Source organism: Pomacea canaliculata, linkage group LG3 (genome assembly GCF_003073045.1).
Source record: "Pomacea canaliculata isolate SZHN2017 linkage group LG3, ASM307304v1, whole genome shotgun sequence".
In the NCBI taxonomy this organism is placed as follows: Eukaryota; Metazoa; Mollusca; class Gastropoda; order Architaenioglossa; family Ampullariidae; genus Pomacea; species Pomacea canaliculata.
The window spans coordinates 9516578-9540452 of record NC_037592.1 but is presented as its reverse complement, the minus strand read 5'-3'; the positions used below and the strand labels follow the sequence as shown (position 1 = coordinate 9540452).

Here is a 23875-nt window from a genome sequence, read left to right as displayed (position 1 = left end):
AGTAATTACTACATTGTTATGTAAATATTTTTATGCACGATAACTGAACGTTTAGTGATTCATCGTTAACAATCACACTCACTGTAGTATGTGTATTAATGGCAAAGGTATAAATATGGTATTGACGGCTCACAATAAAGCATCAAATATTAAAGTTTCGCGATTATACCATTTTAATTGTCACAAGGAAACAAACGAAAAAAAGCAATATTAATGGGTGCCCTGACATGTAGTTTATCTTCTTCCCCTTTTCGAAACAACTCTTGCCCATTCCGTCCAGAGTTGCTTCCCGTTGAGGTGCTAATTCTGACATTCCCTTTTTTAAAATATAAAACAAAAAATTGGTAGCTGTTAATGTTCGTAAAAGTACTGGTAAGTGGATTGTGCTGAAATAACTTTTTTCATTAAGTCTAATGATACTTCAACAGACAGTCGGGTAAAAGATTGCACCACAGTAATTTATTCGCCGGCGTTTCTTCGTTTCCTCCTGATGACGTCACGGGTTGGATGCGTTGCATGGCGGTCTAGATTGTGAGGATTTTTGGGTAAGTTTTCCCAGTGTTCATTGTAAATGTTGAGAGAAGTATCTTGGGAAGGGTAGGATAACGGCCGCTCTGCTTCTGGTAGTAATGCCATTTTTCTCTTTCAGGATTAAAGAATGACACCGTGTATATTTTGGTGTTTTAGAAGTCACACGTGTTGTGGTTACGCCAGGCCAACATGGTTTACCTTGTTCAACTTTTATACACAGAGCACGCGTCACATTTGCAGCTTCGTGTTTCAGTCGATGAATCCTCTGGTAGACAAAATACTGCTACATGTTATAGAGTCAACAAAAACTGGAGTGACAGGGTTTTATAATGAATTTTAGCGCTGTTAAAGAAAGATCAGATATCAACATTGAGATTTTAGCGTCTGACATACTTCCGCCTGACCTAAAGACGAAGTTGATCGCTGCAAATGAAGTGTAGATGAATTTCGATCTGAAGTAAAGTTGACATTGCAAGTAATACAAAAGGAGTATCATCAACACTAATAAGTTGGTGTTACCGTAATTTATATTTTAAATATTATATTTAACCTCTATTAGAGGGGTGAGAAATTTAGGCAGGTTATCAAGTTCACATTTGTGTCAAATGACTTGGAGATTAAATGGTTGAATAGTTTAAAATTGTTTCCTTTTAGTAAAGTACATGAAAAAACTGAGGTTGCCAAAAAGTCATCTTTGTAATAATGATTGATTTAATTATGCATATTGTCAACTGATTTAGAAACAAATTTGATTTAGGGGGAGCCAGCAAGTCGATATGCTGTTTAACCAATATTCACCAAAACTCAGCTTCATATTAAAAAATATGACTTTTTTCAAGGCCAGGACTAACTTGAACGGATGAACAAAATAAAATGAAAAAAAAAGTGAAATAAACCTATCGCCTGGTTCTCTGAAGGCACACTGTTCAGTTTGCGCAGCTCTACACCCTTCTGTTGAATGGGATCGTACTAGATACCTCTATTCAAGGACCTAATTTCTAAAAGTCAACACTTTTACAGTGTCATTTCCATATGACACAATTCACACCACACAAAAGAGGAATTCAAGAAAGCTCAGCAGCACTAAGAATAAACGGTCTTGCTATGTTTTTATGCAAAATATAGCTCTGGACGTAAAACCACAATGAATTTGCTTTTTTTTCTTGTACTTCAAAAGTTTCAGCTCTGACAGGAGCAGAAAAATTTTTTTAAAAAAAATGAAGAAATGAACACTACCATTGGACAAGGAAAAAAGAGGTGAAATAACATGTGCAAAACAAACATCATCACACTCTTTCCATAACTCCAAACAGCATTGCTTACTGTTGCTTAGGCCAAAAGAGACATTAAGTGGTGGCCCCATCCTCTCTCCCATATTTCATTTAACGGTATATTGAAATGAATTTTGGCTGCTTTAAAACTGTAGACCTTGCACAAGTTGCAGATGCCCACCTCTCCCATTCAATCAACGCTACCACCATATGTATGAAAACAAGTCAATCTACACATTCAACCAACATATTAACTCTTATGAGCAATGTGTTTCGCCAAACCCTTATTATTGTAATGAAGTAAAAAATAACAGTCGTTTTGCAGCATCAGCAGTATGCCGCCATAAGTAGTATATAGAAAAGGATAAAAGTTTTAAAAATATAGCTAGAAAGCTATGTTGATACTGACTTTAAACTGTCGAAACGAAATGTCGATTAAATGTTTTGGGAAGCAAGCAGACTAAACCTGATAGGGTTTCTTATATGACAGCTAAATGTTTCAGGTTCAAAGTGTCTGTGTCATACTTCTATGAGAGAGGAAGTTTTGGGCACATCTATTTAAAAGACAGTTTCTTTCTAAGCATCAGGGTATGTCATAAGCAACCAGTGGTTGGAAGTAATGTGACAGTTGATACTTGTTGGCCAGTTTTGTGTTCCATAGTTTCCTAGATACATTTGTAGTGGACAGTTTCTCTAACTGAATGTAGCTGCTAGAGAGAGGTGATGAATGGTTCACTAAGTCACCTTCTCTGACCTGCCCATTGTAAAAACTTGTAGTTGGTGAGAGTAACCATGCTGCAGCCATAACAACAACAGCAGCCAAGATCAGAAAGTTACAGCAGTGTTTTATCTCCCAGGCTGTCACATAAGCTGGAAGAGTGAGAAGAATAAAGCTTATATTTGTTGTTTATATGCACTTCTGCTGTAAATGTCATAGATTAGTGTGGATGCTGACGATGAACCGTAAGTTGTCATGTACTGATGGCATTAATAATAAAGCACTAAGTGTATTACGCTGCTAAGCAGTGAGCTCAAAGCACTTGAATAAAAGAACAGCGTGAAAAAAAAAGAAAAGAACAGTTTGCAAACTATAAAAACAAATGGCAGAGGAGATGGAGATAAAAAGGGGGAGGGGAGGAACCACTAATTAGGTGGGTTGCATGTGATGTGTTAAGTCAAACTTGACATGAAGCCCAAGATGTTTAGCTTGAGTTTCAAAGGTCAATCTAGGCTGATGAGGAGATGAAAATAGTCTCAAGTGGCAAGTTGACTGTTTAGACTTGGCGAAATTGGCCAGCTTTTAGATACTGGCAACTTAAAATTCATTTTCAAGATCTTACATGCACACTAGCCTTGTACGTATTCATGAAAAAAAGAGTCTTAAGACCAGCCCTGAGGAGACTGGTATTCTGGAGTCGCCTTGTAAAATCAGCAATATCACAGCACAGGATGACCAAACTGGAAATTAGTGCAGCTCACAAAAGAGTGGTGTTTTTCAGGTTTAATCCTTTTCGCTCCTCGAGGAGCATAGGGCTGCAACAAAGGAGTGGTATAGTGTGGGCAGTTATGCAAAATTTACAATAATATCCCAAATCTCCTACATCACTTTACTCAGATACTCGGAACAGAGAGCATTGTAGATAATTGCATAACACATTCCAAGTGTACGTTTTAGAAATGATGTAAACATGGAGAGACAGCTATGTATGGCTAGAACAGAACAACAATGTCAGTCACACTTAAAGAGACTTCAGTGGCCAGACTGGAAGCAAAGATACAATAACTTCAGTGATAAGTGTGTTAGGAGTGTACTGCTCTTCAGAAAAATAAAAACATGGCAGCCCCCATTTCACTACATTTGTGCTAATAACTATCGTTGTGACAAACGCATGGTTTGACATCATGGTATGTATAACTATCCATATCCCTGTCACCAGAGCAACCACACAAGGTCATAGGATTTTTAGTTACTGTGCTTCAAATCAGTGAAACTCTCTCCCCTTCCATATCTTCCATGTATCCACCATTGAATACTTTAAACGTGCACTAAAAACACATTTCTTCCATGAACATTATTTCTTACAAAAATCCACATACTGCTAGTGTACCTTTGAACCCTTTCTTTTACCATCTATTGGCTAGTCTGCCTGCTTGTCTTCCCTGTTGATCCACAAAACGCTCAATCCTTACTGTTTGTTCCCTTATTCCTCTTTGCACCTTGTATATTTGTCATCTGTTACTTGTCTGCACTGTCGTTTATCCTTCTGTCCTTCAATGTCGATGTTTTGTTCTTGTCTCAAGCACTGAGATCATGCTCCTTTATGAAAGTGTTCATGCGCTATATAAATCACAAATTTATTATTATTGCTATGTTTGCTTCTGCTTTTCTTGACATTTGAGGAATTTTTTTTCATTTCTAGTTGGTACTGAATACAAATTTCATTTATTCTGTAATTAGAATCTGTTTTGTTTTTTAAGGTAAACAGAGCAAGAGCAGGTGAAAATGGACATGGGAGTTCTCACAGTTCATCTAAGTGACGTTGAGCATGGAGGTGACATAGGTGATGTTGAACATGGGTCTGACATGTCACCTTTGTCAGGAAGTCATGACATCACACATGATGATGTCTCACAGCTTGAGCATGAAGCAGTCACCCTTGCCTCTGCTGATATTAGCCATGATGAAGAAGATGATGACAATGAGGATAACAATGGTGAAATTATTCAGATATCTTTGTTTTCTTAATTTTAAGGGGGATGGTGTATGTATAATACATCGATAACGAGAAAGAAAATAATCTAGTTCATTGGGCCCTACCTTTTCTTGCCTGAGGGTAGCAGTGGACATGATATAAAATCTCGCTGGCCAGACTTGGTGGTTTTGCTAGAATCATGATGTTATAATGAAATTATGTTGTGTCTGGCTAAAATGAGCGGGCTGGATGTGGCCCACAGGCCCTAGGTTGGGCATTCCGATCTAATTGCATTCTAACTGTTATATTATGTGACTTGATGTTGACTATATATTGGCAAAACAATGGATTCTTAAATGTTGCAGGAGGGATCAGCATTCAAACAATTTTGCATTTGCTGTCTTAAATGCTAAGGGATAAGTTTCAATTTATAGATAGCAGGTGGATTTAATATGGTCAATGTAAACTACTATTTATAAAATTAAGTATTTATAAAAACTTGAAGTAAAAGTAAGAAAGCTTAAACATTTTGAGAGCAGGAATGGTTATTAGAAAAAAAACAGTGACAAGAAAATGGAACTAAACTTTGATATTGTAATGCCATGTTGAAAAATTATGGGGGGGGACTATCTTGTGTGCAGAAGAAGTGGTAAATGCTGATGGTGCTGACGATGAAGAAGGGCAGGTAGGACAGACAGTGGTGTCAGCAGCCGACAATGGAATTCTCATTCATGCAGAATCTGGTCATGCAATTGTAGGGGGAACATCACAAGTTATAGGACTTCTGCTTCAGTCAAGTCATGTGAGCTTTCTTTCTCTCTCTTTTTCTGTGTGTGTATGGCTTAATTCAGGTCATCAGAGACTTCAGAATTCAGCAGCAAGACTTGTTTTGCCACATCGCTGTTGAAGACATTGTACTAGCTGCCCATTCAGGTGTGTGTTAAGTACAAACTGTATCTGGTCTGTGACAATATTGTTTCTTCCATATTTCTCCCTTTTAAATTTCTGATATTTTGACAGCATATTCACCTCAGTGCATTCAGTATTAATAACTTCTCTTCATCTTAGCATTCCAACATGTACCTGGTCTTTTGGTAAGCAGACCTTTTCCTGTGTTGGTATGAAGTTGTGAAATTACCTTCTGCATAATCTTCATCCCATAGATTGTACCAAATATTTCAAACTTTGAAGATGTACCTTTTCAAGAAAAATAGTCACTATCTCCTTTCCACAACTTTGTTTCTTATGCGCTGTGCTGGAGCTTTTTTGATAGTGTTCAGATGCCTATACTATTCGTTTTTGTGTGTTCATATGTATAGTGTAATGGGATGTGCACATGAACATGTTGTATATTGTCTTGTTACCTACTTTTACTCAGGTTATAAATTTGTCTTTTTTTGTAAAGCACTGCAGCTTAGCTTTAGTCACAGTGTGGCACTTAACAAGTCTCATTATTATTATTATTTTATCTAATTAAGCTATTACTGGAAAAATTAAAAACTGAAATGTATGCATACATACGGATGTACTGCATGTTTAAAGGTTAGTTAAAATAGAAAGGTAGAATAGAAAGCTGCCAATAGTTTGAAGGTGGATTAGTTAATACACATTTAGATTTGATGAATAACCTTGTGCATAATGATTTTAATTGAAGAGCAAATTTGCAACTTAGGTCAGATTTGACTTATTATTTATTATTATTATTTTTCGTTTTAGTCTGCTGGTGTGCCTTTGTCATCTGGCGTCAAACTCTCAGTAACAGGGATGCTGTCAGAAGGGACTGTTGTCACAGATCCCACTCATACTGTGCAAGCTATTCAAGCTGTCACACTTCCAGATGGTTCCACTGCATTTATACAGCAGCCTAAAGGTGAGACACTTATGTTTTGGTTCTGGTGCAGTGGAATTTGTCAATATATTAAGAATGCTACTGTAGAGTTTGATGGCAATGTTTCATCCTTACTTAAATAAAATTTGATAAAAATGGTGAATTTTAATTTTTTTTGTCAGTAGTGGAGTTGAAGATATTTTCTGATTATGAATAATAACAGTGTGTCAGGAAGAAAAGCAAAATTAACCAGGGGTCATATACACTATCCATTGATCCATTATTCACTGCCTATTGTGTTTAGGTCTTATATGCTTGTCTTATAACTGGGCCAAAAAATATATTGCAGGTGCTGTCTTACAAAAATGTACATTAGATATTTAAAAACTAGCAGAGGAGAGAAAACTTTTGTTGAAAACTAACTTGCACATACATGAAAATAAGACAAAATGTAATGATAAACTAATGAAAGCATATCTGTTATTTTTTCAAAATAATTTGTTAACTTTTTAAAATTATGTCAGCATTCCATTAAAAAAAAAAAAAGCATATAAAAATCAACACATCCAAAACAGATTTAGGCATGACATCATTGGTCCATTAGTATAGTTCCTGAAAGGTACATTACTGGGAGATTGGTGTGTATGTTAACTACAGTAGGCAATGGCATATGATCCTCACCTTTACTAATGGTAAGAGAGTTTGCTTTTTGATATGTGTATGTCTAAATGTGTACATATGTATTGGTTTGTGTTGTTTTTAGAAGGTAAACTATTGGAGGGACAAACAGTAACATTGGAAGATGGTACTACTGCTATTGTTCAAGGTACCATTCATCCTAAAGGTAAGATATTGTAAATAATGGTTGTCATGAAACTATTCTAATGCTAATATGCTTAGATTAGTAGCGTAGAGAGATGACAGAACATGGTAAAAAGGAAATGTTCTTTCTTTGTGTTTCCAGTGTTTAGCAAAACAGCTAATAAAAGCACATTAAAAAAAGAAGTGAATGTGAAAGAAGGTATGATTTAGCCCACATTGTGAAATTTTTCAGTTGAACCACAAGATGATAGTAAAGTTTTGGAAGGGCAAACAATTCGATTGGAGGGACAGACAATTCATCTAGATGACGGCAGTACAGCTTTTCTACAGCCATCTTCAAAAACAGCTTGTGAGTGTCAAAACATGTGAAGTCCATGAAGTGGCTAGATCTTCTGTGATTTCTTGAATGCGTTGGAGACTTTAGGTTTCTTCGCTCATTAATTTATATTTTGTAATTTATCATGAAGCATTAAGTCAAAAATACTTTGGTGCTTTTAACGATAGATAAAAATTATCATAAATTTGAAGAGAGTATTGAATGTTAATTGGCACAGTAATGTCAAAACTAATATTTTGTTAAAGTCAAGAGGTGTAGGTATGCCAGAAGGCAGAGTGTTGCACTAATTACAAAATTTGCTACTTATGATATTCAGTTATTATTGAAAATGAATAATGAGTTTAGTGGGATTTGCAATTTTTTGTTGTTCGTTTCTTTTTAAGTGGAATTTGCAGGGCATAAACTAATCAATGTCATTGTCGCCACCATCATCTTTCTTATTAGCATCATTATCTTTATCTTCATTCTGCTTCTCATCTACATTGCTATCTCTTTTTTTTTTTCCAGTGAGTGAGGGATTGCAGGCTATTAGATTTGAAGATGGTACCACTGCATTTATAGCTCATCCTAATGCAGAGACCCTATTTGATGAGTCTGGTGCCCTGGACTCAGCCACTCTTGATACTTTGACCCAGGTTTGTGAAGTTCCGGTAGAATAATTTTCTAGCATGATCTACAGATTTTTAATTTTTTTTTTACCTTGGTGTTTTGCTAATAGCTGGGCTTCTCTGGTGCAGTCAAATCCACAACAGCATAAACATCCTGAGCAACATAACTTTATGTACTGTAAAGGACTATTCGGTATGTTTTAAACATGACCTCTGTGAGTAACATGACTTACAATATGAGTAACTTCCATTCTAGAATAATTGCTGGCACAGCATTAATCACAAACAAATAAAATCCATTCTAACATAAAAGCTGGACTCAGCTTGTAGGTTCCTTGTAACAATCATTGATTCTAAGCAATGATATCATCAGCAGATCCTAGAGTTTGTAAAGTACTGGTTCTTTTATTTATTAAGTCGACAGCAAGAAATTTTGTAGTTGTGTACTTTTTTTAGATAACCTTTGAATCAAATAGGAAACTATTTGGTGAGTGTAAGCATGATGAAAGTGCTTTGTAGAAGAATAGCAAACCAAAACAGGGGTTTCGAAAGATCGAGTGAACTTAAACATTGGTAGTTCTGTGAAAATTCCTGAAAGGTTTGTTTTTCATGGCATTTAGGCCCCTCCCCCCATCCCCAAACAATTAAGTCTAAAATAACCGTGCATGGGAAAAGGATGAGTTTTTCAGCTATCTTATATTTTTAGAAATTTTACAAAAGGCTGACATGTTTGCCTAATTTAAAAATAAATTAACCTTACCACTGGAAAGTATGAAAAGTCTGTATTTAAAATGCATCAGATTTGGTCAGTGAAAGAAGGGATATTATTCTAAATGTTTATAAAACAGTGAAAGCATTAGAAGCAGAAAATGAGAATGTATTTCTGCAATAGCATTTTCGTAGTGTAAGTGTAGGTCAAGGCATAATACTTGAAGACAAGATCTTCCAGCAGAATTATGATAATATGCAGTTTTCACTATGGCATCAGTTCATATCATATGACCACTCTGTTTTCTATCAACCTGCCAAATATGCATACATACTGTGATAAAGTTACAATTTATTTTGTTTTTTGCTTAAGTGCAAGACTTTTGAAACTTGATTAAATTGCAGAAAGCAACCAAAATATCTGTAAGGATAAAATTTCTTCTTGAATCAGTATATTTGTGGCACTGGCTGTCAAAGCCAGTATTCATCCCTAACAAAGGAAATCACCCCTCTAGCATCCTTGTCTCCCATATCTGTGCTCACAAAAAAAAGCAAAACTACGTAAATGTAGATTTTATTAAGGAGGTGCATAGAATAGATTTTAGAAACAAAAGTTTCTTGGAACAATATAAATAATAAAAATAATAACAATGATAGTTTGTTGTGAAAGCATAGGAGTTGTAGCCATTGTGATAACATGAAGTACAATATGTAAAAGCCAACATGAACCACTATCCAGTCAGTCAAAAATGTATCAGAGAATAAAGAAAGGTAGATAACCCAGAAAACTAGTAATCGGGTGATGGTAACCATGTACAGTTGGGAGTGACAAGCAGTAAGCAGCAGATGACTGTTGAGAAAGCCCTCGCTATTGGAGAGAAGGCGTACAAGTGTGGGTACGAGGACTGTGGTCGTCTGTATACAACTCTGCACCATCTCAAGGTAGTGATTAAATGTAATGTCACTATAATAAAGGACGTTTACAAGCATTTCTCTTTTGTTTTTTTTAAAGTTTATTTACGAAAGTTTGCTGTTACATTTTTTGAGGTACAGACATCAGTAGCAGTAAAAGGGAAATAATCTGCTGCCCAGCTACTAGCCTTAAGAAGCTTGTCAGGGCCTAATGTTTTGAATGCTATCAACATCTGTGCATGAGGTCTTCTTTTCCACTGCATCAGGACATGCAAAGACAGTTTATTACTTCATAACTACTCAAGAACAAAGTAGTTAATGTCCTCTTTTTTTATGTGGTGTTTGTCGATTATACATAGAATCTGTTTTTAAGCAGATTTTAATAAACGTTGAGATCAGAGAGATAGGGAGAGCAATAAAAGAAAGGAGTAGTGTAGGTTATGTTTCCATAGGATCAGCTCCAACATAGTGGAAAATTTAAAATTAGGTATACCTCTTAACATATAATTCCTGCCTATAGACTTTCAGAGTTATGTTGTAGAAATCATACTTAGTTGTCATGTTTTTGTAAGAATGTAACTTAAGGACTGAAGCAGGTTTCTGATCAATGTTTATAAGGTTTGTGCATTTCACTTTCTTCAGACTGTTGTCAGGAAGGTAAAACAAAATGAAAATTATCAGCATTTTTGTGTTTTTGAGTGACTAACCAAACCAAACCCACATTTAAAATAATAGGGACACCTACAGCACCTGTGTATAGTAAATAATTTCTGTTCTACCTATAAAATATAATTTCCACTATCATCATGATACACCACTTATGAGTAAGCAGGCACCTCAGAGATTGTACTCACATTTTCTTTTCTCATTATTTGCCTACAGGTTCATGAGCGTTCACACACTGGAGACAGGCCCTTCAAATGTGAATATCCAACTTGCGGGAAAGCCTTTGCTACAGGCTATGGTCTGAAAAGTCATACACGGGTTCATACAGGCGAAAAGCCGTATCCCTGTACTGAAGAAGGGTGTGACAAAGCCTTCAAGACATCAGGCGATCTGCAAAAGCATGTGCGCACTCACACAGGTCAGAGAAGCATCTAAAGTCATTTTATATTGTTGTATAGTGTAATTTTTTTTTAATAAAGATGTTACTTGATAAAAGATAAATGTCACAAAATATAAATTAATATATTCAAATTGTAATCTGAAAGCATCAGCAGAGATTTAAACTGAAATATTTGTGTCAGTTATATCTGTTTAATTTTTTTTTTTAGTTTTTATTTTGAAGACTGTGGCTTGATGATTTTTAGTTAGTAAAATGTGCCTTTTCCTTTTATGCAGGAGAGCGACCTTTTAAGTGTCCATTTGAAGGTTGCACTCGATCTTTCACAACCTCAAACATTCGTAAAGTTCACATCCGCACACACACTGGTGAAAGACCATATATATGCCAAGCAGAAGGATGTGGCCGTGCCTTTGCCAGTGCTACCAACTATAAAAACCATGTCAGGATTCACACAGGCAAGTTTCTTTCACTTTCACGATCGCAAAATTATTTTGATGCTTGTGTAAAGCACCTTTGAGTAAGTTTATACCTTTACTGTAGTTCAAACTTTACAAAGCTTAATATTTCTTGAGAGGTGTGCAACTAGAGAAACAGATATTTGATAATTATTTTACCTGCAATTGACCACAACCCTGTAAAATATGAAGATCTTTGAGAATAGTATTTAAGGATGCTGTTTATGCTACTATTCAGCACAGAATAACCTTTGTTAATTGCATGTTAAGATTGGATTTTCTTTGTGGAAAAGCAAGTGTTACAGCAACATACTGAAAGGACTAACAGTTTGTAAAATTATGCGAAGCTTTATAATTTTTGCCACAATTTATTCATTGTGTCCTGTTATGAGAAATAAAATCTTTTTCCACAATTGAATATGTAGCCATATGAGTTTGTGAAGTACATTTATGTTAAAAAATAGCAAAGTGTCTGTCCAGCAATGTGGTTTTATAATTTTTTTCCCCCAAAACAGGTGAGAAGCCATATGTCTGTACAGTCCAAGGATGTGGGAAAAGGTTTACTGAATACTCTTCACTGTATAAACATCATGTGGTTCACACACATTCCAAGCCCTACAGTTGCAATCATTGTGGTAAGACCTATCGCCAGACATCCACATTAGCAATGCACAAACGAACTTCTCATGGAGAGGATATTTTACCAGAAGCAGAAGCCCAGCTGTTTGCTCAAGAACAAGGAGATGGAGGTAATTTTTTTTTTATTTATTATTTATGTGGGAATTTTGTCAGTTACTTTTTTAGTTTCTGAATTGGTAAGAAAGAAAACAAATGAGTGGTGTGTTCGGAAATGTTCAATAATGGGAGATAACAAACGTCTGTATGTATCGCAGATTTCTAGTTTTGAAGGAGCTGTTTCCCTTGGTTTTACTTGCTCAACTTCTTTACAAGGAATGTATGCTGTGTTTTGCAATCCTGTAACGTTCTCTTCCGTGAATAACATTTCAGTTAGTCATTTTAGTGTCATAATCAGTTATATTTAAAAACGTCTTTCTTGCATTATTTTTTTTTCCTTAAACAGCACTATTGTTTAAACTTGAAACTTGTCCATTTTTTTTACCATGTTTTCATAATGACCGGGTTAAAGATCAGTGCAAGATATGAATTCCCAAATCTGCGTCATCGTCTTTCGCTCCCCAGATAACAAGTCGACAAACATTGACTTTGGCCTGTGCGTGGTATTGTTTGTAGGCACGGATCTCGACAATGGAAGCGAGGTGTTCGCCAGATGGGGTATAGAGTACTTTGCACTGAGCTTTACCAAGTAATTAAAATGTTGCACCCACTAGAACGTTGCAAAGGAAGAGAGCAGCCGTTGTAGATCAGTATTTTGTTTTTGGTATTATCGTTTCCCTACCCACCCCAACTTTCTTTACAGATGAGGAGCATGGTGAAACTCCCAGCAAGAGACAACGCCTTCAATTTGCGATGAGTGAAGCGGATAACCAATCTGGAGGGGATGAAACTGAGAAAACTCTAGTCATTAACACAGATTCCCAACAGGTAGGGGCAGATAAGAGACAAGGGACGCTAGTCACGATATATGAAACCCTTACATCCGCTTCCGCGCACCATTCATTAGTCACCATGTAAGTGTCCTGCTTAATTACACGAGGGGATCTGCAAGGACTCGCATTCTTGACAGTTTGACAGCCTCACTTTGAGAACCACTGTATTAGACAAAGAAAACATCACGAGACGAGCAAAAGGTGGACAGCAATAAAGAGTGGCATGCTGGCTGAAACTAGTTGTAACGAGACTGCCATCATATCCCTTCCCCAGCCTGTCTGGGCTAAACCACTGAGTCAACGTGCTTCATGAGTCCATAATTCATTTAGATGCACGTTGTACCACTTCAGTAGCGTCCTTGCTGTCGAGTAGTTGACTTCGGTACCTCTGCCGTAGAGCTACACCAGAAAAAATTAGAAGAAAGCTGGAGAAAAAGGTCCCAAGGTCACTTCTTGGTCAGGCCGCCAGGGCCCAGACATCACTTGACCGCTCGCTGCATAAATAAAACAGCAACTCGGCGTTTAGATGGCGATATCAGATGAACATAGTTCATTTCAGTCGGGATATCGAGAACATTATGCAAATTCTGACCATCAGGGTCTTGGTGCTCTGCCGCGCACAGGCGTCGGTAGCGCTAACGGTGCAAGAACACGAAGTGAGTTTCCTCTGGGTACAGCACAGAAAGCAATTCGGGTGCCTAGGATGGAAAGAGAGAGCAGCTCTGCGTAGGTGGCGCTGAGGGCAGAGAGGACAGGAAACATTTCTCATTGTGTGTTATGTTTTATTATGTCTGGACTGTGGCTTGCACTGCATACTTTAATCCGCATGGTTTATTGCGAGGAAGATTCGACACAATCGTGTGACACGGGTACTTTCGGTTAGTGAAAGAGGAACCTGTTAGAAAAATCTGTTGGGAGATGGAGCTTGTGGCGGTCAGATGATTTATTAAAAAAAAAAAAAGAAGTAGCGGCATCTCAAAGTTAACCATTCAAGTAAAAAAATTTTTTGTTTTTGAGAAGTTAAGTAAAATTATCTCTTTGTTGAGAAACAAAAATAAACATCTGGTTTATTGGGTCACTTATGAATTGCATAAAAAATGATAAAAGTTTGTGAAAACGTGAAAGTAAGGATGATGATGACAGAAGTCTCCGAGACGAATAAAGCTAAGAACGCTTACTAATCGGACAAACATAGACAGTGTTTGGGCCAGATGAACAAAGTTTAAAAAAAATAAAACAATCATATAAACATTTTGTAAAACTTGATCAAACGCTCAAGAACATTAATGAAAGCCCTTCAAACTATCAACATAAGGTCGGCATGCCTGCCTTGACCAGATTACAAACTCCATCATTTTGAAAAGAGAAGAACGTCAGCAGCTGCCAATAAAAATGAAAAAAAAAAAAAATATCAGGTTCATCGATGAACATTTTCCTTTTGATATTTTTTTGCTTATGAAATTCATGAAACTAAACGCCCTTTTTGGCGCGAATCCAGCAGCGCCGCCTGTTTATCGTGAAATTTGTGTAGGACAAGGGTGGGAAATCCTTTTTCTGCTAAGGGCTTTTGGCATTTGCGGACAAAATTATCAACTTTAAAATTAGCCTACTGTGTTTTGTCAAGCTGTAGTTTCGCCACAAGCATGTTAACACTTTTACAGCAGCTAACCCCAGACTGTCCTGAGAGTCCCTGCAATACAGGCAGACAGGACATTGGCAGCAAATTAGAAGCATACGTGTCTGTCCCGTCACGTACTCATCTATCTCCTGTCTATCCCGTAATGGATGTTCCATGCTTTTCCCTCAAAATCTACGTTAGTATTATGAATCACTTAATGTAAAGCTATGTTACTACAAACAGTTCCTAGATTTATTGGATTTCGAGTCCCACCTGTGATTGCCTTGGCCAAGTCAGACCAAACGATTTTGAGGACCGGACATTTCCCACCCATGGTCTAGAAGAAGTAAGGCATCATCCTGCCGTTTGGCGCTTCCTCTGGTTACAACCAACGGAGACATTTCCCTTTTGATCCCAGCGCCACCTACACACAGTGTGTCCTTCGGTTTTCCGCTGGGAAGCGCTTGTGAGTCGGTAACTAAAGCAAGACAAGGATCAGTCTCAGCCAATGAAAGATTCCAAAAAACCTATCCCATCAGTGTTCTAGCAAGAGCAGACGTCCTCAAAGCTTTGTTTGAACACATAAAAGCTACTAGCAAACCGCCACTAAAGCTCCATCCTGGCTTTATACAGTCCATCTGTCATTATTGCTCTTTCTGTCCGTCTTGTCCGCTTGGCTATTCGTTTGTCTTTGCCTCTTTTATGCTGTTGTTGACGTGGGAAGTATCTTTTTTTAATTAGAGGCTCTTTCACTATTTCCAGCGCACAAAAGATAAAGTCAGATTAAGTGTGGTCAGCCATTGCTTGAGTTCCCTTCGTTCGCGCGATTGTGTGTGAGTGTGTTTTCATGTGTGTGCGCGAGTGCCTGTGTTCGTATGTGTGTGTAATTATGTATATATTTCTGTGTGTGTATGTTTATGCACAAAATGTACGTATGTTGATTATTGATGGTTTGCTGTCTCTCAAATCACATTAACAGATGTGTGTTCGTGCGTATCCATGTATGTGAGTGTTGGTGTATGTATTTTGAGACTGAGATGACATGTTGATTATAATATATAATTATAGATGGTCTACTATCTCTCATATCATAAACAGAACTCTGCGCTGGTCACGCTACCTGCACAGGTGACGCTGCAAGCTCTTCAAAGTCAAGGGCTGTCCAGTTTTACAGTTGGGCAGACTGGTCATCAGGTGCTCGTTGTCACGGACCCGGCGCAGCTGGAAGCTTTGCAGGTGGGTGTGCTTACAGTCTTGACATTTAGAATAAAGTATCCACACTTTTCTTCCTGCCTCTTCTCGCCTTGCTTTTCTTCTCTCCGTTCGTCTTTATTTTCTTTGTCCTTTTATCCTTCGTGAGGTCCGATTTCTTTGCCGTGATGCTATGTTAGTTGCTGGTTCTCCTTAAAACACCAATTTAAAAAAAAGTTGTGGTCCTTTTATCCCTTCCCAGCTTCTTTTGCTCTTTCATCTTCTCTTCCTTCAACATTTTTTCACCTTTCTATTTTTATTTTTTATTTTTTCAAATTAAGAAAACTGTATGTACAAATTAGGGCTTCCTACGTCTAATTTGAACAAGGTCACAAGTACTTGCGGGCGCACATACACGCTTAAGTGCATCTTTCACACAAGGGGTTTAAAAAAACGATAATTCCACTTTCAGATGTATCCGCTGTTATTTCGTTTGTAACAAGTGAGTCACTTTGGAATATTTAAGAACATTTGTACAAAGCGTGACATTGCACTAGGAAGACGTTGACCTTCTGCTCGCTCGGTTTCAGCAACTGGCCCAGCAGCATCTAGAGGGCGGGGCGTGCTTGAAGCTGTGTCCCCTAGCACCACCACCACTGCTGCTGCAACGGTCACCTCCGTCAGCCACCTGCCCGGCGAGTCCTCTCTCATCGTCTTTCCCACCGAGTGATGGGGGATCCACTGCTGGACGCGTCGCCGTGTCCTTGACAAGGGGGTGGAGGGAGAGGGGTACGAAGTGTGGGGGGAACTTGCCGTGGGCCTCGTCTCCGCCGTGAAGTGGATGGACGTTTGTGAGCGAGCGAGCGTTTCCTGCACGTGTTTGGCCAGAAATAATTAAAATTGGCGAAGGTTGAAGACACTTGCTGTATGGAGAGCTGTAGAGGACAAATTCTTGGAAACGAGGGTGATGCACGCAAGTGGTACCGGAAGTGAAGACAGATAAGAGGACTGGACATGCATGTGTGTAAAAGGTCACCAACGATGACGGGAAACTTGTTTTCTTATTTACTGAGATGGAGTTTGTTTGTTGGGAACTTATTGTTTAGAGATTGGAGGTGGAATAGCTCTTGTACGCAGGTGCTAGCTTGTTAGATCTGACTATAAGCATTCCTTTGAATTGGAGTTGATTACCTCAGACTGGTGTGAATCTTGATTAAGTGTTCGTGAGAAGTATGTGACACTGAGTTCTAATTAAATTAAATTTCGCAACAGTTGTTTTTATGGGAGTTCTTGGTCTCTTGCATAAGGAAGGCGTTGTGCAATCTTCGCCGCATACAGTAGAATAACCACGTACGCTTCTGCTTATGTAGCTGCCGTGACGAGTGTGTTGGTGTGTGAACAATTTGCAAACTTGACTGCATATAGCCATCCTGATATCGAAGCATGAAAAGTCGAAACTTGAGCAGTCTGTGAAAGTAAAGGCTTTATTGTGATACTCAAATGCGTTTTGTCTTTTGTTTTTATCGTGAATGCCTGGAATGAAAGTTACTTGATTAAAGTTGTATTTTCGCAGTGAACATTTTCGGTTAGTCATGTCCTAACATAAAGGTATAGAGTTAGATAAACATTTTGTTTTCGACAGCAAGTTACAGAAAAAACGATCTAACTTAGAGGAAAGTGTATTTACAGCTATGGAGGGAATCAGTGAAAAACAAACTGGACCTGTTATGTCCATCCCTCTCTCTCTAGGACTTACTGAATCACGTGACCATAGATGGTAGTCTTTTAGAAATGTATGAATATACGTTAGTGCTGTTACATGTACGACGGGGTCCCAAAACTAAGGGTGATGATTATTTGCTTCTTGTTATCTGATTGTTTTATGTAATATATACAGAGGCTTGCTTAGCGCAGTCTTTTGCTCTCCTGTGTTCAATGCAGCAAGTTAACATGTCCGGGAAGCAGCTTCCTCCATCCACCAACCTGCTTCAGCTGATAGACCTTCAAAACATCCTGCTTGGAGCAATGACCAGAGAGTTTTTGTGGTGTCAGGGTGTTCGTGACAGTTGAAGGCTTGCTGCTCATGCAACCACCTCGTCACAGGTGTTAGTGGTGTAGACGTTCGTAGACATAACGAATACAGACGGGGGGCTGACTTCATGCTGGTGACAGCAGACACCCCTTCAGTGTCTGTGGATGAACTCCTCCTGCCCCTACAATAAACCACTAGTCAGTCTGGAAGCGGCCATAACTCGCATTCACACAAAACTTTCTGTCTGCATGCGCACCCCATCAGTCGTACTTCGCACGCACGCATCAAACACTTGTGCTATGAAATAGTAGACGATGTAATGCAAATCTCACCAGGAAATCACCAGCAAAAAATAAGCTCAGAGAGCAGAGATGCTATAAACAAAAAAGTCTTCAAAGTATATAGGACAAGAACGGTGGAAATGTGAGATAATGTTTCACAACGATGGCATGATTTCCACCAAACATGTAAAGCAGTCTACGAAGCATTACTAAGACTAATCACTGCCACTTTTTTAAATAATAAATTATTAATTATTGTACTGCACATTTTCCTGACATCTTATGTAAAACGGTAATAACTGTAATTACTGCGTCAAAACAATTCATTTCTGCTGGACACGACTGTCTCGATGTTTGGTAGTGGTGTAGTCAGAGTGGATCGTTCCAAACTAAACCTAGGATCGCTTCCTTAGAGAAGATCTGCACTATAGCTTTTCAAAACCGGAAAATGTGTTTGGTCAAAGATTTCATTCTTTCTTTACAAAATTATGTAACAGGGACACTAGATTAGGTGGGGAGGAGGAGGATATTATCTCCAGATGCTGTACTCCACGGTCGAGCGATGGCCGAGTTCTGATCAGCGAAATGCATTTTAGTTCAGCAGCAACAGTGTACTTTTGGATGCTGTTGAGGTCAAAAGTTCAGAACTGGTTTAGAAATCAGTTTTGTCTGACCCTTGATGACCGCCTGTATGACCTCAACAAACCCAACAGTACCGTAAAACAGTCCTCGACAGTCTATAAGTCACGTGACAATGGAAGCTTGGTCTTTGACTCTAGCTGATCGCTTCCCTTCTTTGTCCGAAACTGTGAACTGTTACCCTCCCTATGAGCTCCCAAAACACGTGTGGTCGATGCAAAATAGTTTTTATTAATAAAGTCTTCATGAAGGAAGTTATTAAACTGCTGTACCTTGTATATGTGTGTGTGCGCGCGTGTGTGAGATAAAAAAAACAATAAAAGAGAGAATCTACATTCGCTCTCTACGTGTCGCTATTAATCATGCACGAGTCTGGTGCACTGTCATGGAACCGTTAACGTCATTAAACACTTGAAAATGGCGGCAGTTACCTCCAAATCGTCGTGATTTTCTCATATTCTGCGCTATCTCATGCGCTGCACATCAACTGCAGCCACAAAAACTATTGTATTCCTCTAGTCTGGAGAGATTGCATGCTGGCAGAGGCTGCTCGAGCCTCTCTTCATGGCCAGTCCGTCATGAAGAGTTGTCTTCTTCCCTACAGCACGCTGCTTACGATTTATGCCCCCTGAAAAAAAATCTCGATGCTCTTGGAAATTATTCAGTCTGAAGATATACCTCCAGAAATAGTTAATTACAAAGTGTTTGTTATCGGAGGGAACACTTTTGATAATAAAGCGAATTATGTTGGTGTCTGCATCTGTTGGTGTTGGTCTCTGCTTAGATAATCATCCACGGTTTGTAGAAGCATCACGTGTCTTGATATACGGACAGTTATACTTAATGAGGTCATGTTTTACCTGTTTGTGGTACAGATTTGTAGAGGTATCATGAACTGAACAGGTAGTTAATTTTAAGTCGGTTACTACTCAGATGTTTATTTTTTTTTTACATGTTTACTGCTGTTTACGAAAGGGGGGCAGATATGATTGTAGGTCATAGGTTTTTATTTACACGCGTTCAGCTGCACGCGCAAACACACAAACAGACAAATGTTGAATTATGGATGCACACAATTGCTTTGTATGCAATTTCGTGTGTAATTTTGTATAAGGGCTAATGATTTTGCTCGTTTACTATTCAAAGTATAGTCAACGACCCTGCCTGTCAGAAATACGTTTCATGTAGTGGTTTTCATGGCTTTACTTACTATTTGGAAGCCAACTGTCTAACTACTATTTTTAAACTATCACAGTATCTCACAACTGTTAGCAGACATACCACACTAGTGATTGCCTTGACATCTTGTTCCGTCTGTGGGCGAGGGTCTAGGCACATTGATCATATATTTGTTACTATCTTTCCTGAGTCGCTGTTCCCCTATCCGCCCAGATTCTACTGCCTCATTTACATAGTGTTTCGAGGACGGGAAGATGGCAGACTGGTCCCGTATAGTGTTGTAACAGGAGATGCAGTGATACGAGACAGACCGCCTTCCTCCCCATCCTCGCCCGCCAATAACTTCCAAGGACCGTTTACACGGCAAACAGGACGGGCGCGGAGCATCTGGCCATCGACTCCATGGACAGGAGATAGGTATCACACGCAGTGAAGGCTGACCGGCTGTCAAAAGAATAATCATGTATAGAAGGGAAGGAAGCCATCAAGAGTCGAACAAACGAAGGCAAGCACGCAGAACGACGCACGTGCACACATGTTGATGGGATGGGTGCGGGGGATGGGGATCGACACAGTGCATGATGGCGAGGACACTAACACGAACCTCAGAGCATAAACTAATTCTTGTTGATAAAATAATTACCGTTTATTTTCTTCTCTCTTTGAGCTTCTGTTTATCTGTTCGCCATACAAGACCTGGATCATAGCTTTGAAGTAAAAAGTTGTAAGGACGTTTTGTGAGCATGTGTGCGTGTTGTGTGTGTGTAAGCGCGTACTAAATATATGTTCGTGTATCCGTGTTAGTTTGAAGAGTTGGACAAAGATGAGGATGGAGAGTGGTAGATTAGCAGAGATTCCTATTTAAGGTGTTCACATGTCCACTGCTGTCCGTTTTTGCCGTTAACACCTCAATTTTCAGGTTTGTGACATAGTCGAAGATGAGCAGTTGCATTGTTTGTTGGCAGACATATCCGCCAAAGATAGGACAAGGTATCAATTTGGAGCAGAAGGTTTTTTGGTGTATGTGTGTGTGTTTTTTTTTTGGGGGGAAGATCATTTAGAAAAAGCTGGGGAGGCACAGAAAAAAAGGGGCGGGGGAGAGACACGGAGCTGCTTGTCAATATGTGACAAAAGAAAGAAGCTGCAAAGAACAGAGGAGAAGGGTGTATGGGTAACATCACTATTGTTTTCAAGTTGCAAGGCTGACAGGATGCACTCACCATAATTCCAAGCAGAACGACGAATGACGTCATTTCATCGACCGTTACTTTCTGGGCGATGTGACGAGGAGGCACACGTAGGCTTTGTGGTAATGACGCAAAAATCTGAAATTAGGGGCGTTAGTGGATGGGTGAGGACATAAGAACGTTCTGGAAGCTGATGTAATAATACAGCCTTAATAAAAAAATTATTGACACACACCTACCCGCTAAAGATGGCAAACAGCCTGTCATTTGCGATTGTCAGTGTGATTGTCAATGCAATAAGCGATCCGGAGGATGTCTCGATGACATTGTAATGACATCTTGTTCATGACTGTAATGAGGTTCTATGAAGATGGAGGCTCCAGTGTCTTTTGGAAACAGGGCATTGTGGTCAAGAGTGTGCAAAACACAGGTGAGGCTATATTTTCGTCATCTGTGAACACACAGCAACTCATAACCTCAAAGTAACATTGCAATCACAGCTGCAAGATGGCGGAAGTGCGCCCTCGCAATCATCTGGATTTCGTAATCGCTCATTTGTCCTTTGCTAATCATGACAAGTGGCAGGCATGCAATGTTTATTTTATCTCCGAGCCTTTTGTTTGATTATTTGTCTGCTGGCTTGTTAAAATATCTGTCTGTGCGCGTGTGGAACATCGTTCGCTTCTGTGCTCATGTTTATGAATGTTTTTTTTTTATTTTTTTGTTTTGTTTTTTTGTTTTTGTTTCATCGCTTCTGTGAATCTTCCGAAAAACTTCTTACTAAGAGGCAAGGCTTTCCTGGTGACATGAAAGCTTTGATATTACTTTCTCTGTCATTAACCTCAACTTCTGCTCCATTAAACTTACTTCTTCATGCCTACCGTCTATTTTCGATATGCATTTTCACAATAGGACAAACACCTTTCAAGAAATCCTTTGCTTTTTGATAAAAAAAAATTGCATAGGTTTGTTTGTTTCGCTGTGTAGACACCAAAATCACAGAAAGCTGTTTCTATTCAGTTATCATTTCAGAGCTGTTTTTATTCGCTGGCGGATCAGTGTGATGCCTGCAATCACAGAAGAAGAATGGCGGTTGCTGGTTGGAGACCGGCGGCTAGGATGAAATGCTACCAATGATTGTGAATAAATACTTGTTTTGAATCGAGAACTGGGACACCAAGTTCTTTTCGCAGACGAAGGTTAGTCGGGGGAAGCTTAACTTGCCTGTATTCTTTCTTTACCCCATACCTAGGCTTTCAGCCATTCGACTCAAGACACCAATCCAGAGTTCGCAAGATGGTGCAAGGGAAGGAAATTCACTGCGAATAGTTCATCTAGCTGACCCTGGCGACAAAATGCCACACGGATATCAGAACCTTGGAGGAAAACGCAACAGGCATTGAGAGCGCTAGTGGGGAAAATTCTCCTGGCATCCGGAGAGTAATGCCCCTTTCAGCTGGCCTCTGATCTGCGCCTGCGTAGCGAACACGATTCTTTCCCCTGCGCTGCTCCGTCTACCCACAATCCTTTGCCTTCGGGAGGCTATTTTCAAACAGGAAGTGCTGTCTAATCCAGTTTTGATCGGAAATGCGACACACACAGGAATGATGCTGCCATTTTTTTTGTTGACGCCTTTCCTTTCACTGTTCCAGAATTTCTTGGGGTTGAAAAGACTCGGGGTCCACCTACGGAACAATTGATTCCTTCCACGCCAAGCATCTACCTTTCTTGAGTCTACATTGTATCTCGCATAAAATTACTGTAAATGTCTCTCAGAGGAGGCGGACAAAAGTGGCTTAGGTCTAATAAAGACAGCTGTTCTTGTAAGGTTTGTCTTGGGTTAAAAAATAAGATAAACACGAGATAGTTGACTGAGCCTTGCTCAACTTTTTTCAGTATGACCTTCGTTTCTTTAAAAAAGAAAACAACAAGCTTTGCAATTTTTTTACTGTTTGAGAATTTTTTTTTCTTACACCATCATGGAAGGCCAGTTTTGTGAGGAGGGTGTGAATGTCCAACAATTTTTTGTCAGAGATGATTACTATGGCCAACCACTGTATTTTCTGAAGTTTTATTTTGAAGTTATGTCCTTGTCCTAACGGTTCCGTTGCTACTAGCTGATTGCTCTTTTATCCAAAAGTTTGGAAGCCTCTTTACGAGACTCCAAAATAGAGAATCCGAAGGAAACTTGACTCCAGTGTGGTTAGCTGACGCTCGGACAAAGTCCGTCTGGTAGGGAGGAATCGGTGGCACTTAACTGTGTCTATCTGGGAGCAAGTTTTTTCGGGAACTTTAGAAAAGTGCGAGCAGATAGAGAAGAAGGTCTAAGACCACGGCAGACGCCCTCGATTCCGATCCTTGCGAGGCTGTTTACCACCAAGATCAGGAACAGTGTGGTGTCCTTTTTGTGTTTCTCGTACACAACGGTCGTACATCGCGAAATCTGGAAACACCAACGTCTTGCGGGATGGTCTGGGAGGTGGAGAACAAACGGGCAAGGGGGTGGCTGGGTGGAATGGAAGGGGTTCGAATTCCCAGCATCCTCACGAAAGGGTCAAGTGAACGAGCTTGATGTGGTGGTTGTGGTGGTGGTGATGGTGGTGGTGGGTGGGACAGGAAGAAAACACTCGGACAACTTTGATGTGGCAGTCGGGCTTGTCCGGCGATCGGTTTGCGGGAAGCTGGGCAATTTCCGTGGACTGGAAGCAAAGCAGCAGACAAGACGTGCGTGGTCAGACTTGCCAGGGTGTCGGTGTGTGCTTTCAGTTGTGAATGGGGTGCCTGAGCCCAAGAGAAAAGACAGAGAGACAGAAAGAGTGCTGCAAGACCGACAGTGAATGAAAGAAAAGAGAAAAGAAAGAGTCTTTATGCGTGGGCACTCTTTAATGTATGTTGTGCGTGTTCATGTGATTTCGTGTGTGTGTGTGTTTGAGAGAGAGAAGAGAGAGA

General features: G+C 39.3%; 1 protein-coding gene across 3 annotated transcripts; it reads left to right on the top strand.

Annotated features, from left to right (window-relative positions):
* The first annotated feature begins 392 nt into the window (after window positions 1–392).
* On the top strand, window positions 393–17109 carry LOC112560144 (zinc finger protein 76-like). 3 transcript variants are annotated; one of them, XM_025231750.1, is made up of 14 exons: window positions 393–545; window positions 4281–4516; window positions 5140–5297; window positions 6212–6365; window positions 7087–7167; window positions 7378–7494; window positions 7990–8117; window positions 9618–9740; window positions 10593–10794; window positions 11052–11231; window positions 11747–11980; window positions 12670–12794; window positions 15516–15653; window positions 16199–17109. In XM_025231750.1, exons 2-14 carry the CDS (start codon window positions 4306–4308, stop codon window positions 16442–16444), a joined length of 2097 nt encoding a protein of 698 aa, XP_025087535.1. In that variant the 5' UTR covers window positions 393–545; window positions 4281–4305; the 3' UTR covers window positions 16445–17109. The 3 variants fall into 3 exon arrangements, with proteins under 3 accessions (XP_025087535.1, XP_025087534.1, XP_025087536.1); XM_025231749.1 differs by having other exon boundaries at window positions 5137–5297; XM_025231751.1 differs by lacking the exon at window positions 9618–9740 and having other exon boundaries at window positions 5137–5297.
* The last annotated feature ends 6766 nt before the right edge of the window (window positions 17110–23875 follow it).

Coding starts and splice junctions, on each gene's coding strand:
- LOC112560144 (XM_025231749.1), top strand. CDS start 4,306: ATGGACATGGGAGTTCTCACAGTTCATCTAAGTGACGTTGAGCATGGA. Junction 4,517..5,136: donor TGACAATGAGGATAACAATG/GTGAAATTATTC, acceptor TCTTGTGTGCAG/AAGAAGTGGTAAATGCTGAT. Junction 6,366..7,086: donor ATTTATACAGCAGCCTAAAG/GTGAGACACTTA, acceptor TGTTGTTTTTAG/AAGGTAAACTATTGGAGGGA.